The sequence below is a fragment of the Rhyacophila brunnea genome, unplaced genomic scaffold (assembly GCF_057557595.1).
Source record: "Rhyacophila brunnea isolate RB1 unplaced genomic scaffold, BYU_Rbru_1.0 scaffold_13, whole genome shotgun sequence".
NCBI lineage: Eukaryota > Metazoa > Arthropoda > Insecta > Trichoptera > Rhyacophilidae > Rhyacophila > Rhyacophila brunnea.
This window is the reverse complement of record NW_028232785.1, coordinates 26,495,752-26,516,120: the sequence shown is the minus strand read 5'-3', so window position 1 is coordinate 26,516,120 and position 20,369 is coordinate 26,495,752. Positions and strand designations below refer to the sequence as shown.

At 39.6% G+C, this 20,369-nt stretch overlaps 1 protein-coding gene across 2 annotated transcripts in view; it reads right to left on the bottom strand.

Annotated features, from left to right (window-relative positions):
• The window catches only part of Nup98-96 (nuclear pore complex protein Nup98-96), a 33,622-nt gene that overhangs the window by 2,116 nt on the left and 11,137 nt on the right, over positions 1 to 20,369 (bottom strand). For both annotated transcript variants that reach the window (XM_085940708.1, XM_085940709.1), the window contains exons 12-29: positions 19,951 to 20,106; positions 19,257 to 19,377; positions 17,723 to 17,829; positions 14,476 to 14,615; positions 11,996 to 12,428; positions 11,523 to 11,721; positions 10,718 to 10,911; positions 8,314 to 9,938; positions 7,776 to 8,004; positions 7,032 to 7,230; positions 6,060 to 6,354; positions 5,785 to 5,912; positions 4,889 to 5,044; positions 4,669 to 4,807; positions 4,471 to 4,573; positions 3,107 to 3,228; positions 1,963 to 2,093; positions 1,644 to 1,794 (exon numbers count right to left, since the gene is read on the bottom strand). In XM_085940708.1, coding sequence (XP_085796834.1) covers positions 1,644 to 1,794; positions 1,963 to 2,093; positions 3,107 to 3,228; positions 4,471 to 4,573; positions 4,669 to 4,807; positions 4,889 to 5,044; positions 5,785 to 5,912; positions 6,060 to 6,354; positions 7,032 to 7,230; positions 7,776 to 8,004; positions 8,314 to 9,938; positions 10,718 to 10,911; positions 11,523 to 11,721; positions 11,996 to 12,428; positions 14,476 to 14,615; positions 17,723 to 17,829; positions 19,257 to 19,377; positions 19,951 to 20,106 — 4,628 coding nt within the window. The remainder of the gene's footprint in view (positions 1 to 1,643; positions 1,795 to 1,962; positions 2,094 to 3,106; positions 3,229 to 4,470; positions 4,574 to 4,668; positions 4,808 to 4,888; positions 5,045 to 5,784; positions 5,913 to 6,059; positions 6,355 to 7,031; positions 7,231 to 7,775; positions 8,005 to 8,313; positions 9,939 to 10,717; positions 10,912 to 11,522; positions 11,722 to 11,995; positions 12,429 to 14,475; positions 14,616 to 17,722; positions 17,830 to 19,256; positions 19,378 to 19,950; positions 20,107 to 20,369) is intronic.

Genomic DNA, 20,369 nt, shown 5'->3' with positions numbered 1-20,369 from the left:
TTTGACTATTATCTCTTATGGCTTGGTTTAATTGAATTTTAAAAACTAACCTAACACTATTTGCAATTTGCATTCTTAGTTCAATGAATATGTTACGCCGAATGTGCGAAATTGAATATTACATGAAATGGGCAAAATTTTGCCTAAATCATGAAAAATGCAAGCCCGTTGTCTTATTCATGAATTAGACAAAATATCTGGAGAGTGCGTGAAATTGGCAGTAATTTTTCTGCCTACTTCATGTCTTGGACAAATTAGATACTAGCGCTACGGTGGTATTTTTTGCAACTAAACTAAATGTGTGAAATGCTCGTCGATTGGTCAAAATATACGTATATTGTCTATGGTCGAAATAGGTGGTCGCGCTCCGGTGGTATTTTTTGCAACTAACCAAATTTGTGTCAAATGTCATTGATTATAATATAAAAATATACCAATCAATAACTAAAATGACGTTCATGTCCATTTACTATGCGCAAAAAAACTAGAACTATAATATGATAACGGATGAATTTTATTTAAAGGTATTTTCGCGATTTGATTCGTGCTTGGGTATCGTACATGCAATGGTCGATTGTATTGTTGACACTTGTTAGCTAACCTCAAAATGGACATTCAGTTGAATAATTCAGAATTTCAAAACCTAATCTAACCTAACCTAACCTAACCTAACCTAACCTAACCTAAGCCAACCTAACCTAATAATATTATATTATGTCCAATTATAACTAATAAAATCATCCGTATTATATTTACTTTTTCTGCTGTCATGTTGACAGTTTAAGAATTCCATGCCCTGGCGACTTCATGTACTCGGCAGAAAATTTACCTTATTCATGAATAAGGCAACAGGCTTGACTATTACATGAATTAGCCAAAATTTAGCCCATTTCATGTAATAGTCAATTTCGCACATTCGGTGTAACAAATACAAAAAAGTATGCCTGACAAAGTTTGGTGTGCACTATATTATGTCGGATCTCCTCAGCCTACCTCCACCTTTCGCCATTGGCTTCAAGCGCTTGCTAAATACTTTCAAATGTCATAACAGAAATAATGTATAAGAGTCCTATTTATAGTCCAAATCCTTTGATTGAAATAGTCTAGTTCAGCGATACTCAACCTGCGGCCCTTTAAGCTTTTATGTGCGGCCCGAAACACATTCATTATCAGGAATTTCGTATATCTTGAGATTCGTTTCGACTTTGACGCACAGATAGTGACACCCGAAGAGGATTGTCATTATGGTCCACATCAGATCTGGTATAAGAGTGTTGCTATTGCACACGATTAATTTAAAAAACACGCATAATTTTTAAAATCTCAAAAATATTTTGTAAAAAAGGGGGGGTTTCATGATTTTTTTTGTCAAAAAAAGTTGAAAAAAAAGGTTGAGTATCATTGGTCTAGTTGGTAAGTAAGCACAAACCTATGGACCAACACGTATTCACATGGAAAGAATTATATAATATACAGTTATAGTCACGTACTACAAGGTTATCTTCTATCATCCGAACGTGGGTCAGAATCGGTGCGAGTTTGATGATTTACCGAACCTCGTTACCGCAAAATACAGTGACGAGTGCCTGTAACATGATTACGGAATAAATATGGAGTCTGTTAGACTATTAAATTATCGTTACCTTATACAAGAGTTGCCGCTTGTAATCGTCGGGCAGGCCAAGCCGTCTTATAAGGGAGACCAGAGTACCCTGCGCCGCTCGTGGAATCTGCCCGTCCGCGTCTCCCACTACCGCACACGCCACCTGACCAAGCCGGGACGCCACCTCGCATCTGTGTAAGCAATCAAACAATACAATATTGCATAATTTAACAAATTCATAATTTTTGTGTGGTAGATTTGTTGAATGAATGGAATGGAATTGTCTCAGTTTGACGTTTCGCCGAACATACAAATGTGTCGTTAGCGAAAGGTGACCAAGAAAAAGTGTCTGTATTGACCTGGCTACGATGTGTTTGAAGGTAGGCGTCTGCAGAGTGGCAATGGCGTTGCAAGCGGCTGCAATACGAGGCCGCAGACCTTCGCAGCGGTGGGAAAAGTCCTCCATGTCCAGCCCAATGAGGGACTTCACCTGCAAACACCATAAAGAACAGATTGCTATCGTGATGTATGGTGAATCTCTAAAATTAACAAAAAAAACCCTGCACTTTGAGCCTCTGAAATCCCGTTTCATTTTAGTACATTTAATTCCCGGTTATACGTTTTTATTTGCAACAATTTACATCTGAAATATTCAATTAAAATTATGTGTCAAAACTAATAATTCAATTTACTTCACGCATTTCAATCAATGAAATGAATTACAGCCCCAGAAATGCATTTCTATTTATAGACATGTCTGTAGTACACAACAAGATTGTATAAGTTGTTTTTATTCACACCCATTGAAAGAATGTCTAAATAAAGAGATATATTATCGGCGCAAGAAAAAAGAAACATTCTAAACGTTGGATGTTCACTTTCCATATTTGAAATTTCACATGTTGTTTTACAATGTATGTTTTGATCCAGATCAAGTGGTTGGCACAAGGCCTGAACAAAAACGAACCATAAGTGCGAGTGAGTAAGCATTCGGCATGCTTATATCTCCACACTACGTTTAGAGTGAGATAGATTTTCTATGGCTGAATTAAATATTTTTTGTAAACGTAGCCGGTAAAAATGGATTTGACTGATTACATTCATTTAAAAAATGCTGGCACGTGTTGCTGAAATTTATTGCTTTTGTGTTAAATATAAAGTTAGTGGTAATTATTTTAGTAAAACATACTATTGTTAACTATGTTGTGTTTAAATTTGGTAGCCATACTGAGAAAAAACAGGAAGGTATAACGTTTCATTGTTAAGTTAATACTAATAAAATCGACGTTCTACTGTGCGTTATACGCAAGAAACACGGCTTCATTTTGCGGTCGAGGGTTCAGGGTCGCCATGAATTTCTCAGTAATAAAAATCTTATGAAATCTCTTTCGGGAGGCGGCCAAAATCCACATCGGTATGTACAGTGAACAAAGAAAAAGGAATTGATTTCTTGAAGCAAAATTCAGACCGACGCGTGAGCACATGTGACTAATGCAAACTAACCCCGTCCCAAATGTCCAGAAACTCGAGGAAAAGATTTCCGCCCGTGGCCCAGTTAGGAATCAGACCCGCGTTGCCCGGTTCGATTAGCAGATGAAGCATCTCTCGTAAGCCTTCGGAATTCTCTGCAACAAAACACATCATTGTCATTATGGTTTAGTTGAGATTGGACCTGCAAGGTAATTCTAACAACAGTCGAACTTGGTTATTACGATCACGGAAATAGCAAGATCTCGGATGAAATGAGGAAACATTCGTTGACTAGACCGATGCCGCCAGGATCGGATTACGTTTATGACACTAGTTGAGTGTCTAAGTACCTAATTGGTGTTTTCGCCAACATTGAAAAGTATCCACGCATATGGTTGAAATGGCATGTAAAAAATCCAAGCTTTGTGAAGTCAGTAGGTACCTACCAGCGCTGGCGGCTCAGCACTTCATTACAATAAACAATTTTTTTTGTAGTTTATGAATGCCATGCTTGTTTCGGGGATTTTTATGATGGTTTTCAGATTTTTTATGTCATCATCATCATCAGGGGCGCGACAATCCGGTGTGGGTCTTGGCCTCCTCCAACAGTTCCCTCCACCTGCCTATTCTTCTACGCCCTATTGGATTGCTGGACATCACTCTCTTTGCCGGTTCATTGTCATTCATACGGTGCACATGACCTAGCCATCACAGTCTCCCAATCTTAATTGATTGAACTGCGCTGCAATCTTCGTACAGCCCGTAGAGCTCAGCATTATATCTTCTCCAATTGGTGCCTTCCCTGATCGGTCCATATATACGGCGGAGAATTTTTCTTTCAAAGATGTTCAGGGCTCGTTCATTTCGCAGAATTAATGTCCAGGTTTCCGATGCGTAGGTGAGCACTGGCTTTACAATTGTCTTGTAAAGAGTGCTTTTAGTTCGGCGAGATAGTATGCGGGACTTAAAATGTCTTAACAGGCCAAAGTAGCATTTATTCGCAGACATGATTCTCTTGTTGATTTCTTCTGTAATATCATTATGTCGAGTTACAAGAGAACCAAGGTATATGAAACTGTCGACCGTATCAAACTTGTATGCACCAATATCTAACTTTGGTGCGCTTTCTTGTGGTGTGACATAGACAGGCATGTATTTAGTTTTTGCCTCGTTTTTTATAAGTAGATTTTTTATGTTCTATGCTTAAATAGAATATGGCGCGAAAAATGTTACACAACGATATAAAGAGCAAATTCAGTCGGTCCCAACTTCCTCGTAACAACCAAGTTCGACTGTAATTAAAACAATAACAAGTCCCATAAATCAGTAGTTGTAGTTAGTGGTCGTATCTGCGCCCACTATGATTTCTAGTCGTATAACTCAATTTAAAATCTTACCGTTGAGTATTGCACTGGGCAACAGCTTTTCCAAGATTATAGTGTGCGCGTCGGCCCATTCGCCGGCCAGAGAGAGATGGCGGGCTTCACCTTCTGCGTCTTTCTGCAACAACAAATCGCGGGAAGCATTAGGTTAGGTAATGCAAATGAATTCTTCCGATAGGTTACGTTTTGAGATTATTCAAAATGAAATGTTACCTTATATTTGGCATGGAGTGCCTCCGCCCGGTGTATCCATTTCTTGGGCACGTTCAAGCGGGTCAGCAGGGCGCGACACACTGAATTCTCACTGCCACCGCCATTCCTCATGATGACTTCCTTTACGGCGTGGTTTCGCCTGGAATACGGTATAAAAAAAGTTAGTTTTAATTAACGTTGACATCTTTGCATTCGGCCCTAAAACTATAGAAGACGTTACCTGGTGTCATCCTTGATGTGTTGAAGCACGTACACGGCCCAGTGCCAGAGCCCGTGAGCCTCTAGCTGGGCAGCAAACCCCGTGGTCACGGTGGCGACACCTCTTAGCGACCAGTGCGAGTAGCCGATGCCCTCCAAGAATTGCTGAAGCAGCCAACTAAAACGGAAAACAACGTATCGATAAAGTAACCATTAAATTCTAAATGCATGCAGATTGCTAAAAGTATGCCTGCAGTGGTCAAGTGTATATTTTCAATCATTGACATGTACACATTATATCAAATAAGAGATATTTAATACTGCTAGACTTCGTATTTGTGTATATAATCAAAGCAAGTTAACGATACAAAAAATTGAGATTTGAAAGTTATCCGGCATGTGCATACATCCCCGTCTAAACATATTTACTCTAGCACTAACTGTTAATCAACTGACAAACGGTTAATTAGTATTAAGGTGATACATCAGTGAAACGGCAAATAATTTTCAACTATAGGCGCGACGAAATTTTGGACTCGCTCGCATTCTGAGAGAGAACGTCGAGCTGGAAACACGTCACTTTGTTTCGTGATGGCGACGGGCGTATTAATTCTTAAATCGTGCAAAGATGACTAAAAACGTTACCCATTTACTTCAAAAAGAAAACATGTCAATGAATATATTATTATTGTTACTAATAGAATAATAAACAGAACATAAAATGGACGTATGTTGGATTTATATGACAAATTATATTTCTTTTGCAATCCGCGCATCGCCTAGCCACGATCTTTATAGACCGTGCCTCAACTGAGGTACAACCTTAAGTGATTCATGACATCACGTCAGCCGGAAATAAATTACTGTAAAGAATGAACCTCGTTCAAAGTGGACACTGAAAGCAGACCACTACATTACCTTAGTCTGTAATCGAGAGGGTCTTGGGTGTGAGATGCGGGGTTGAGGATTGAGTCCAGCGAGCGCCAGCGCGACGCCTTCAGAGCCATCAACTGGTAACAGAGGTCCAACATTCGCTTCTTTGGTTTCTGGAACAATCAAACAAACACATTGAACTTCTATAAATACTACACTAAACCAACGCAAAACACCTTATGAATAATTAATTTCCAAAGTGTCAATTTTATAAAAGAAAAACATTATAATTGGTAGAGCATAAGAGTGAATCAACAAACCTTGGCGGTGTCTTCATCGTGCATGCACTCGTCGTCAAAGTTGGCGTACGGCGGCAGGGGGAACGCGACGCGACTCCTCAGGATGTCGTCCCCACTCGCCGCGGCCAGCTCAAACTCCTCCATCATATCCTCCGAGATGCCCTCGTCTTCCAAACCGTCATCTGCCATCTCCGCCATCGTCTTGTTGTCTGCGACGGACACCGCGTTCGAGCGCCATGTCTGAGATTCCTCAGCAAACGACTTCTCAAACGATTTGATCGCATCAGAAACGGTCGACACCGATTCGCAGATGTACCTGGGAAAAAAATGCATTTATTCATTATTGAAGCAATAACCTCATGACTGTTTCATCAGCAGAGATATCCTAAATAACAATGCGGTTATCTACAACAATTGTTTTCATGTCTTACTTGATCCCAAACGCATCCCATTAGAATCTGCAATGGGATAAAAAAAATTCCACAGTATATTACGCAACGATATTTGACAGCTCGCTACATATTATGAAGTGTCTATTATTTCTAGTTTTTTTTTTTATTTCTCTCTACAATCCAATGTCAATCTGCGCTGACTCACGAAGAAGTTTGTTTTCCAAGAAATGAATGTTAGTCACTTACTCAACCTATTAGGTCCAAATACACATTGATAAACAACATGTGAATTTTTGCCACTCCTGGGATTCGAACCCGGGAATCGACGACATCGGAGTCTTAGTTCAATGAAAACAAATAAGTATCACTGACAAAGTTTAGTGTGCATTATTTATGTCAGATCTTAACAGCCTACCTCCACCCTTCACCACTGCTGTGTATTTACTGAAGTCGTATTGAAAGACCACTACTTCAGAATGAAAAATCCTATATTCAAGTCAAGGTAAAAACTAAATAAACAATCACTTAATATAATTAACTCTAGTATTCGCCACAGATAAAAAGAAATGTCTCTGTCCTCCAACTCATTAAGACTACTGACCAGTAGTGCAGGGCCAGCGCCCCCTGCCAGGAGAGCCCCTGGCACACGTTGAGCGACCCGCCTTTGGTCAGCGCCATCTTGCATTTGCCGGCCAGCAGGCTTAGGACGGCCAGGGTGCGCTCGGGAACGTGTCGGTCAGAGTTCGACTCCCTGTATGAACCTAGCTGTTTCGAAGCCAACGCTCGCACTCTGCTGTCACCTGGGAAAATAAAGAAAGAGTTAACATAAACTTAACTTAACATAAAGCGAAAAATGACTAGAAACTCTTCATGGAAGTTGTCACATTGGACGATTGTTGTCGGCTCCAACTTGATATAGATAATATATATTGAGGCAAACGGAACATTCTACACTTCAGGACATTTGTGTCCCCGATAACTATCTTAGAAATCGGGAGCATCAGTTATTTGTTCTCCTAATGTGCAGAACTAACCTGCCAAAGGAATTGGGAGAGCAATAACTGTGTCCAATGAAATCGCTTCGGATATTGATATATTCCACTTATGTGAGGGGAGTTTAGAGGGATATTTTGTTTTTAAGATAGGGTCTACTCAGGTCACTCGATGTGCTTGCATCCACATACTTTTTTACTCATGTTACCATATCTCATAATAAATATTGTTAACACTTTATGTCTTGAATTTGTAATTCATTACGTTTATTATAATCAATCCACTGGACAATCACCAAGACAAAAACGCCCCACATTAATAATGGTTACAAAGCTAAAAAGTCTCAACTCACCTCCGATCTGCGCCATCATCACCGCCAGCAGATAATCGCCGCGCTTCTGCGCCATGACGCACGCTTCCCGCACTTTCCTGGCAGCAAGCAATCGCACAATGTCCGAGGGGATGTCTTCATCCGACATGTTGGTGTCCTTGCTCTCGCTGGATATCGCGGCGTTCACCAGCCAATCGGACAGCGCCGCGTGCGTTGATAAAAGATGTCCACCGCTCACCTTCGAGCCGTTCTGGGTATATGATAGAAAAAAAAAACAAATCACTATAGTGAGCACAAAACAGATTACATAATAAGATAGAAATTGCGAAAGCCAATTGACCAAAACTTTTGAATAAAGCTGCCGGGATCATGAATTACTCCTCAAAACTATATTGGTCAAGAAGTTAGTAATGGATTACACTAGGAAACACATCCTATTACGGTTTAGATAAACACCCAGATCGACTAAAATAAATTCTAATGGATTTAAGTTTTGTACTATTCCATTTGAGTCGTTTTTTGCGACCCGGCAACAAACAAAAAACAATGCAGTACCCACCTCTTTCTCTATATCAACAACGGCGACATCATCCTCCATCTGCGAGTCTGATTCAAAATATCCACCCCACAGCGCGACGCACAGCGACCAGACATCCCTGCAGTATCGTTGATCAATTCCGAAAGTCCCCACTGCCGCTTTTTGCATCACTAACCGATTGGCTTCACTCAAATATCCCTCGACACACTTCAGAGTCAGTCTCTTGTTTGGCTCGATCCTCGGACAAAACTCTTCATTGTCCTCAGCATTTTGGATCACATCCGAATGTTCCAAAGATATATTTAAATATTTCTCGATACTGTCTTTGAAACTGGTGCCGATTTCTGCGGATATTCCGCCACCTGATATGCGCAACCGCTGCGCTATTTGTCCCGAAGTGTCCCTTGGACCGCGTCCACATACAAAGGATGTGAGATCGATTAGATCGCCGGTTAACGGCGCATCATTTACTGCATCCAAAGTATTCAACGCTGTCAATTGATTACCGACGCCCCAACCGACACGAAAAAGACGCGCGTTTGCAATCAACAAATCATTAAAATACGCTGCGTCAATTTTACCGGCTACCGTATCTTTAAACGGCAGTATTCTTTTATAATAACGCAAGGTTGCCGTCCTCGGTTTGACAATTACCGCAGTTTTATACTGTTGATTCATGTTGAACGAATCAGCCGGCATTCTAGTAACATCGATTTGAGTGACATCTTCATTCATGATACTGGGCGATGCTGTTCTGACAGTGTGGATGGAGCTACCGGCGGCTGAAATACCCTGCGGAACCATCTGATCTGTCACCGAACCGAAATCATCATTAACTTCTGCCTGATTATAAAATGAAGCCTTCATCAACTGCAAAGTGTGCGGGTTTGCAGTCTCCGCACGAAAATTCGGACTTGTAGTTTCTTTATACCCGCCGAACACTGAACCTTCAGGGTACAGTGTAGTTGATTCGATACTATTTTCTTCCGATGTATCCATGGCTAGACTTTTGGTGACAGCAGTTAGTCGGTTTGTAAAACTGGCACCTACGCTTGCATCATTCGCGTTATCGTCCAATATCAGACCGGCACGCATCCGCCGTAAATCACCCATATTATCCTGCATCCTGGCTAACCCTCCAAGTCCTCGATTCCCGTCTAAAAAGTTACTGGAGCCTGGCAAAGGTTGCACGACGACACCCGGCTTATTACTATTATTACTATCATCTTCTTCGTCCGAGTCCTGTATGCCGTACTTCGAAAAGTGTTGGACTTTAAACACCCAACTGCCAGTCTGAGGACGGTATTCTATAAACTTCGTTCCGTGCTTATCGCAGACTCTCCGCAGCGTTCCCGAATAGTCCATTTTTTCCAAGCGCTCCGGACTGGTGATGGGGACGCGCAGGGACTTATCCTTGGGCCACACTTTGTCAAGGGTCACCTGGGCACGCCGGTTGAGTCCCGAACCCAGCGGAGGTTTGTTATCGTCGTCAGGGTAGACTATAATCTCCTTGTTCATGATGTGGACCAATTCATCGATGTTCAAATTGGCCACGTTAATTTCGCAGTCATAGTAGACATTGCCGTAGCCGCGCCGGCCAATTGTGAACTGGGGGACCACGCACGAGCCATCCGGTCGGATATATCCTGTGAAAGAGGTAAATTGATGTTAGTCTTTCAATCGACAGCAAAGAAAAACTTATACATATATATTAATTTATATATAATAATATATTAATTTCAAATGACGAGGGTGCGGAATTTGATTTCATCAGATATCATAGATTGTATCAGCCTCTTCAATATTTGCGGTAAAAGAATTTTTCATCCAGTCATATACCTTCAATTTCAAAAATCTTCAAATCGTTTTTCCATGTCCAATTTAAGTTCGTTGAGGTGGCTATTGAATCTGTCAATATCCTCTGGAGTTACATCATGTTTTATAGATGACAATTCAGGAAAGTGATGAAATTCTCTCTTCCATAGATTATAACGAAGTAATTCAAGTTTGTCAACATTCTATATTCTATTCTATATACATATTTTCTCAAATTTAAATTGTCACGGGGGATTTTATGAAAGCATAATGAAAATGCTTTTAAAACCCCTACCGCCCACCATGAAAGCTGGAACGCTCACTAGGGTAGGGACCAGGTTGACTAGACATGGTCTAAACTGTCAAGACCGCCTATCTCACTCCAAAAGTTAACACAGCCAAGAGAGGTGCTGTTAAAACATAGCACTTTTTGACACTTCAGACGGTTAACTTATTGTAACAATTAACCACCTCTATCCATAAATGTGATAAACTACCCTTGATAGCCGCCAATAGCAGCCTTGCGTATAGAATAGATGCGCTAGAGCCCCATGATAAGATAGTGCCTTACGCATCGGATTACTACATTTCTTATAAATTAGTCACTTACCTATGAGTTCCTCCAGCGATGGAATTGTGTAATATTCGGGTCTCGTCATTTTGATGCCGGTAGGGTGCGGTATATAATTCTCCTTGTCCGTATCTTCGCCGCCACTATCTCTGTCTCTTTCCAATTCCTCATTCAGCTCTTCGTTGGTGAACAGACCGCGGTTCCCTAGGTCGGGGTACAATCGCTGCTTCGAGCTGAAACAAAGCAAAATATGTTTTAATAACATGAGGTAATACAATATCCATACATATCCATGCTGGCGAACCTGTGGCATGCGTAGGCCAGTATGGCCAGAGATGGCACGTATGAAAATTTATCTAGCACGTGAACGATTTACAAATTCAATTTTTTATGCAGGGTTTATTGAATTTTATAAACTAACCAACACTATCTGTAATTTGTAGTCTTAGTTCAGTTCAATGAAAACAAATAAGTATGACTGAAGTAAGTTTGGTGTGCACTATTTACGTCAGATCTTAACAGCCTACCTCCATACTTCACCACCGTTATATTATCTGCGGGCAAAAGGAAGACGGCGATAAATCTTAAAAATCGAAAAATGAGTTGAAGATGGCAAATGAAACATAATACACATATGCACAAACGAGAAAAAGGGTAAGTCAAATCAACACCTCTGAATTAGAGTTCACATACAAAATGGTCTAAAAATTAATCTTCTCTTGGCTGTCCTGAAAAGTAGCGATTTAACACTTAACGCCTTCTTCCTTTCGCACACAGATATTATAATATTATGTATTTCTAACAAAATCAAAACATCTGAAATACAAACAAAATATTTCCATACCTCAGAGACGGTGACTGCGTAGTGAACACCCTAGTCTCGGAGACACTTGTGCTCTGGTAATGGGATCCAGGCATCAGCTGATCCAGTGTGTTGTCCAGGGTCCTGGGCGACGCCGATTCATCAGCCTGCCACTTAGTGAGGGGCTTGGAGGTCAGCCAACTGGATCTGCGATCTGAATTATCGCTGTCTGTATTACCGCCTGAAAGAACCCAACAATAGATTTATTGACGATGCAAAATGTACACGACTACGAATTGATGAATTCATATATCCGGAATCAAGATTTATCAGCTATTCGTACACATTTCCAGGAACCAATTATGTACGAAAGCCGAGGACCTCCTACACATTAAAGTTATCACTTGTTATTGCATGTTATAAGTTTTCTTGGAGTAGACGATTGCTGAGAAATAAGAGTCCCAAAGAGTAGATCAAAATAGTGTATGGATGATGACAAAAGAGGTCCAACTCACCAGAGCTGACATTTAGCGGGCTTTTGAGGGTTCCGCCTCTCGGATCAGTCAGACCCACTCTCCTGTGAATGTTACCGGATGTCGGCGAAAAGCTAACATTATCCTGCCCGTAGAACTCTTCATCCTGTGAATATATCACTGAAGACTGCCGCGTGGAATGCCTGGGAGTGCTTTTATCCAGATCAGTCGATTTGTTATTGATTTCGGCGACGACCAAAGTTTCTTCCCTGTGCAACGGCTGGCTGGTGTTCAACGTCTGACTGTTGTTCAGGGTTTGACTGTTGTTCAAATTGGATGTGTTGTTGTTATCCGTGTCTTCCGTCGGGACCGGCAGCTGTTTAGGGCGGAGGTTGAGTCGTTTGACGCTCGGTCTCAAGGTCAAAGTGACGCCTATGCTCGGATCATTCTCTTCCAGTCCGTCGAACAACGATTTCTGTAAGTAAAAACGAGATCATTAATTTTAATTACTTCTTGAATTATGAAATGTCATGTCATAACTGTAACCATTTTGGAATAGCAAAAGTAGATATTACTTAAATAACCGAAATACGTCTAGTAAAATCTCTCATCTTCCCAATTTGTATACAGAGAAACCCCATTTTATGTTATTGATTGAACTGACAAAAAATCATACAAATAGCTTTGGGGCATTGTCATCTCCCGTCAAGTGCGGGAGCGAAAAGATGCATTCTCCTTCTTCGCTCAGTATGCTGGTTATCATCTGTTATTTGGGACTTGGGAGTGAACAAATAAACACCTCGGAATGGTCGAAAACGGCGATTTTTATGACTTATACTTCTGGTTATTACATTTTTATCAATTTTGCGGAGCGCAAGATGTATATGTTTACAATTCCAATCTCTAGAAGCATCTGCCGCCAAAAAAAGTCGCTACGAAGCTAAAAGAAGTGCTACCCCTACCGCTGCGAGAAATCTCCCACACAAAAGCGGTGTACAAAGAATGCAGCGTTGCCAGTAATTTTTTTAATGGCGTACGGACAAACAGCGTTGCTGGGTATTTTATTTTCTCGTTATCGACCATTACTGTGAGTCGGCTCGAAAATGGTTCCGGCCTCCCTAGACGCCCAGAGGAGACATCCCCAAATGGGGACAATTCGGGGGTGTGACAGCATGTTATGTCAACGTGTTCTATTACCCCTTTTAGAGAATGTACCTTTTCTCTCGAAGCGACAATGTTTTTCTTCGGCAAGATATTGTGTTTGAACAGGTGTAAACAAAACTGATACAAAATTAATACCATTGACCAAGGGTAATTGATGGTATTTGAAATTAAACTCTAATTGAACTAAGTTACTCGTTTTTCGCGACCAGCGATTCAGTTTTCGGTGTCTTCGGGCACTATCTGTGCGCACTCACGAAATGCGGAGTCACAAAAATAACTCAAATGGAATTCTTTTTGACCATGTCCGATCCTAATAAGGTACTAAAAAAAATTTGTTGTTTTACGAGAAATGGAAGTTAGCTACTTGCCCAACCATACCAACTCAAAACATTAGTGTATTTGCCAGACACGAGATTCGAGCCCATGACATTATACGCCGACGCATAAGCCGATCGGCCAAATTGTGAACACAAAACTTAAATAAACCGGAATTTAAAGCTTCCACAATAGTATTATGTTAATGTCTATAAATACAGTAAAACCTCATTAATAAGAACACTGATAATTCGAAATTCGCCGTAATTCAAAATTTTCCCGAAAAAAAAGTCCCTTGAACATTATTTTCATATAAAACCATACCTTTAATTCAAATTTCGTAATTCGAAATGATTTCAGAGTCCTGGCAAATAAAAATATTCAATAAATCGTAATAAAGTACACTATTTCATGAGCCAATCATTGAAAATAGACAGACTTTTCTTAAAACATCAAAAATTACTTATTTTATGATGTTAATAAAAATAATCATTTCATTTTATAATAATAATAATCAACACAACATTTTATGACCCATTTCGGTAGGCACATCTATGATCGAAAACAAAATTAATGAAAATCAAAAAAAAAAATTTTGAATATTTTGCCCCATACATTTCATAATTCGCAATTTGAATTTTTTTTCGATTTTCTGTCCCATGGAATTCGTATTAACGAGGTTTTACTGTAGAAGCGCATACATGCATTTGGAATTCGTATTGGATTGAAAGTGTGTTCAAATGACTTTGATTTTTAATTTCAATACGAAATTTTGATTAATTTTTGAATCTTTCAGCTGATGTAAATTGCGGGAAACAAAAATACAAAAATGTTAAACTGAGAAATAAATGCACTAAAATAAAACAGGATTGCAAAAACTATAGATATGCCAGTATAAATCGTCCGGTATTCAAATTTAGAACTAAGCTCATCACACTAGAAAAAGTATTTAATGATGTCAAATGTTAGCAGCATGTGGTGCCCTCAATCAGTGGACAACTTATACTGGTGGATCTATACATGTAAATTGTGTAGTAGTTTACCTTAGAGAGGGGTGTCATTGCAGTGATCGGCTTGACCCTCAGACGCGTGACGATGCCCGGGGACACCTTCAACTTGTCATTCTCCAACAGAGCCTTCTGCGCGATGGGGTTAGTCGGACGCAGCCAGTCATCCACTTTGTCTGCTCAACCAACAATTTACATTCAGTTATCTTACATCCAATACCGGGTATACTTAAGAACGTAAGATTATTTTTATTAAATATACAGGTCAATATGCCGACGGTATCCATGTCATTGCCCGGTCCCCAGAAGGGTTACATGTAAATTGTACGTATTACATTTCACCATAGCATAGTTCGCCGTGAACTTTCTTATCGTAAAGAGATGACCGTATACCATACGGTCTCTGATTTTATTAGATTCAATATGAACATTAATTCAATTTTCATAGCTAATTTTGGCAAAATTCATGAATTCAAGAATGAAAACCTAACCTAACCGAACAAATACTCCAGTATATCAGCTATTTTCAAAATTTGTTTGCTGCTGGCTTCCTGTAAAGTGTAAACCGACAAGAACCGTGTTTTATTGAGACATAAATTCTATGTCAGTACTATACGACCCAAAGAGGTTGGACGGTCTTTAATATGCGGCTATATATTTCCGAAACAACATTTCATGGTGAAGTGTGATACGGCGAACTACATACGTACAAATTTTCGGACACGCCCCAGAAGCCCTCAAATGGGCATTTATTTCCATAAAGTCAGCTGCTGCAAACGTGGGACTCAGGCTAAACGAAAGTAAAACAAAATACATGTCAGTTCTCCACAGTGCAACAGATAATAATGACATTTTTATCATTGGCGGCGATTCTTTTGAAGCTGTGGATTCATTTGTTTACCTATGGTCAGTTGTCACAAACACTAATAACACAAGTGACGAAATAAATTGTCGGATCACCCTCGCCAACATGTGCTATTTTGGTCTCCAAAGTCTTCTAAAGAACAAGGCACTCTCAAGGTAAACCAAAACAACGTTATATAAAAGCACCCATTATTAATGTATGGATCAGAATGCTGGAATATCTTCGAGAGGAGGGTTTTGAAAAGAATCTTTGGGGTGTTCATGAAAGTGGCATTTGGATGTCAGGGTGTAATGAGGAGCTATACACACTTTATAGGGGCGCAAAGATCATGTGGCATATGAAAATGCAGAGACTGCTCTGTATCGGACACATGCATAGAATGCCGGAGGATATTCTAGCAAGATGGGCTATGTACGAAACCCTCGAGGGCAAGAGAAGGCGTGAACGGCAGAAATTGAGATGGCTGGAGTGCGCCACAGGAGATTTAAGAATGCTCGCTCAAAGCAACTGGAGTGTCAGCGCTGAATCGCCCAGAAGGAAGAAAGTTTTTGAAAAAGACCAACACCCGCCAAGAATTGTGGTACTAGTAGTCAACGAAGATCCAATAACAGCGTTTCATTTTAGGCAACGGTTAATTTATTTTTAAAAACTAACCAGCACCATCTGCAATTTGTATTGTTAGTTCAATGAAAACAAATACAGTAAACAACGAACACGGATAATTCGAAATTCGCCGTAATTCGAAATTTTCGCGAAAAAATGGCCCTTGAACATTATTTTCATATAAAACCATACCTTTAATTCGAATTTCGTAATTCCAAATGATTTCAGAGTCCTGGCATATAAAAATATTCGATAAATCGTAATAAAGTACACTATTTCATGAGCCAGTCATTGAAATATGTGACAGATTTTTCTTAAAACATCATAAATTACTTATTTTAAGAAAGTAATATAAATAGTCCTGACATTTTATGACCCATTAACACACACGGAATCGGAAATTTCGTAGGCACATCTATGATCGTAAACAAAATTAATGAAAATCAAAATATTTTTCCCCCATACATTTCAAATTTCGTAATTCGAATTTTTTTTCGATTTTCGGTCCTGTGGAATTTGTATTAACGAGGTTTTACTGTATTGACTTTGAATTGTTTCTTTTAATGGGAACTCGAACTTGGTTTAAAATTTATTTTTCTTTTTGTGAACTTTATTTGACTTATATATAACCCTTTGCGTAAGGGAGTGTTGAATTGACTAAACTATAGGTATAATATATAAAAATAATTTTATAACTTTTATACAAACATTCTAACTTTTGTGATTTCGAACAATATACGAGTTCTCGAAGTGACCGATGTGTTTCATTTCTTAATTTCGTCCAGAATATACAATCCTGAAGACCACTTCACTGCTCCTCACATTAATGTACTCCAATTCCACCTCCAGAGCTAGCCAAGGAATTTGGAGCTATCAGTAGGTATCAATTAATTCCTTAATTACCTTATTAATTCTAGTATATTGTATATGCATGAGATGTTTTCAAATTATGTATCTTCAATATATAGAAATATATAGAATGTTACATTCTCAAATCTTGTGTCTTATTCGTTGAATAAAATAGTTTATGAAAAACAAATACGTATGACTGACAAAGACGCGTTTATTTAGACGTGAATTTGATCCCAATACTATGCGGCCATTCATTTCCGATACAACAGCTCACGGTCAACTGTGATAGGGCACAAATTTTCTGACATGTGCCTACTTAACTTCATCGGGCACCCTTCGCCATTGATAATTTTTGTCTGTTCATGTATATTTAAATAAAATCACCCGGCTACAAGTATCCACCCGGTAAAATTTGCCGGCAGTGAAAACGTTAATTATTTTTTATCTAATGAATGTCTAATAAACAAGATTTAAGAATGTAGCAGTCTGCATTAAAGATACATAACTTAACAGCATACTTTAGTGAATCGGCAAATAATTTTCAACTATAGGTGCGTCGAAATTTCGGACTCACTGGCAATCGGAGAGAGAAAGCGAGCTGTGAACACGTCAATTTGTTTTGTGATGGCGATGGAGGAATTAAATATTAAATCGTGTAAAGATGACTAAAAAACGTTACCCATTTACTTGAAAATGAAAACATTTCAATGATTATATTATTATTATTACTAATAGAACAATAAACATAGCAGTAAATGGACGCAAAACGAATTTTTATGACAAATTATGTTTTATTCCGCACGCGTCGTTTGCACAATATTCGCATCGCGTAATCACAATCGTTTTAGACCGTGCCCCTGCTGAAGTATAGCCTTAAAACGCCTTCTTCAGTATGTTTCTCGGGTCAGTTAAAGAAATGTAAAAAAATCCAAGGTAGGCAAGGTGAAGGTGCCGGAGCTTTACCTGACGAGGGCACGAGGTTTTTGAAGAGCGGATAGTCCCCGAAGGGCCTGGAACCCAGCGCCATCATCTGCTCGTGGACCGTCGGGCCTGTGGAAGCCGCTGTTCCTCTGCAAAAACAAAATCATCAATAAATCCCCTAATCTTTTTAATAACTCGACATCAAGGCGGTGTGTGATAGGTACCCGAGACAATTAGTGATGCAATTCGCTGGATGTTCATCGCAAAATTTACAGTTTAGACATATATTTTACCAATTCGAAGTGGATGCCCATAAATACCAAGATGGTTAACAATTATCGGATCATTATTTAAATGTTATATGTAATACAGAATCACACAACAAAATCAGAACAAGTCAAGGCCTGAACAAAAACGATGCATAAGTGCGAGTGAGAAAGTATTCGGCACCCTTATAATCTCTGCGACATGCGCTAGAGTAAGATAAAAGGATTACAGATGAGTGAGATGATTTGCTGAGGTGTCGCCGCCAAATCTTAGTTTGTTGCACAGCTAAGCGTCGATAACCTGCGAGCGCGTGTTGCTAAAATTGATATTTTTTGTGTTAAACATAAAGTCAATGGTAAATATTTGTAGTTAATAAAGTAGAAAAGATGATTCTGTGTGTTGTATTAAAATGTGGTAGCCGTACTGATAAGCAAGAAGATGGTATTACGTTTCATAGGTAAGTTGATACATGTTCGTGATAATTTATTTGTATATTATTATACATTTTAATATCAGTGACCTAGTGTTTCTTTAAAATAACTTAAATTATGGATATCTTTACCTAATGGTTGCATTTTGACCGCTTAAAAATACTATATAACGTAAAAAAAATATATTTTAATTCTGAGCGTCTAGTGCGAGCACTAGCGAAATGGTCTACGGTCTCAAACATTTGTGTACGAATACGTTCGCTCGCCCACAAACCAAACGCACGGCACGCAGCTTCATTTAGCAATGCAATGGGTGGCATCTAGATGTATCTATAGTCTGAGGAACAAGTATTTAATTAATACAGAAAGAAAAAGGAGGCAAATATACAAAGTAATAAATTGAAAGGTTTCTTTTAAAATATTGAAAATCCACTATATTGGTACCAATAATACAGAAATGTGCAAATTTTATTAATATTGATGAAGTAGTTAAGTCGTTTTTGAGTTACAAACTTTATTTTGGGAATAAACTGACTGACACCCCTTTATTGGTTGCTTTCGCACATCCTCGGATGGGCTTTCCACCTAATACATAGTAATAATAATATATTATTTTGAATTTGAATCGAAATTCAGATATGTTGTATGATGTGTATTTACCTGTATTCAGTGGAGGATATTATACTTGACCATGTTGACAGAAGCCACATGCGTTTCTCAGGTCTACCACTACTTAGTGGCGGTACAACTTATGTTGGCTAGACTAATTTGTGGGTAACATCTCTGCATCCGGCCCGTAGACTCGACTTACCCGACCGACTTAACCGAAAGGCATTTCCGCTCTTCAAATAAATTAATTGAACAGTGTTAATAGTTACCCTTGCATCCCGAGCATATTATTATTGCCGAGGAGACTTCCGCCGAGAGCGGATCCGCCCAAGGCGTTGCCCCCCATTCCCAGACCGCCTAGACCACCAGCCTGACCTCCAAAACCGGTGCCTGAAAAGAAACAATCACAAATGTTCATTCGACATCAAAAACCAATCACACACAACGATTGAGGTACCATTTGATTGTCTCGACGCTTTTTGCGTAGCTGTAGGATGTAGAAGGCTGTGACCCTCATAAAGTTGTAGTGCCAAGAAAAACAAGTGTTCAATTAATGATGTTCTGTGCAGATAGATGGAGCTTTCATAATATCAGATAGATCAGCTGCGAGAAGGTTTTCTCTACGTTCTGCTGAAAATAGCCAAGCCGCAATATTCTTGAAATAAAATACTATTTACAATTTTACATACATTTTAATCATGTTGTTGCTAAAGTGCCATTATCTCAGCTCGACATTATTGTGGACTGGCTACATTCTGCATAACTACGTTCAATTAGTAATGACGGTAACTATTTCTGACAGAATATGAAGCACCACAGGCGGCATAGTTATTAAATATGATTCCCGAGGCCACTTTTTGTACACTCACCCGGAAGATACTTGTTCATAGTCCAAAATTATATTTTCATATATAAATCATTCTGAAATCGACATTGAGCGTTGTTTTAATATGTAATACTCACCCAAAGTGCTTCCCAAACCGGTGCCGAGCCCGAGTGACCCTGTGCCCCCGACACCCCCGCCAAAGAGACTTCCCGGTTGCGGTTGATGTCCCCCGAAGAGGCCCACGGCTGGCTTCCCGCCGAACAGACCGCCCCCGCTCAGGTTCAAGCCGCCACCTGGAGGAAAATGCAACATTTATAGCATCATCATCATCATCAGCCGGGCTCGATCCATTGCTGGATGAAGGCCTCCCCTAGCTCCCTCCACTCTTCTCAGTTTCTAGTTCCGTGCTGCTACATACATCCACCAAACTTCATGAGTTCGTCAATCCAGCAAGTTTTGGGGTGTCCCTGTAGGCATTTGCTGCTCCTTAAATACCACTGTATGACAACATTTGTCCACCGATTGTCCACTCCCCGAACGACATGTCCGACCAATT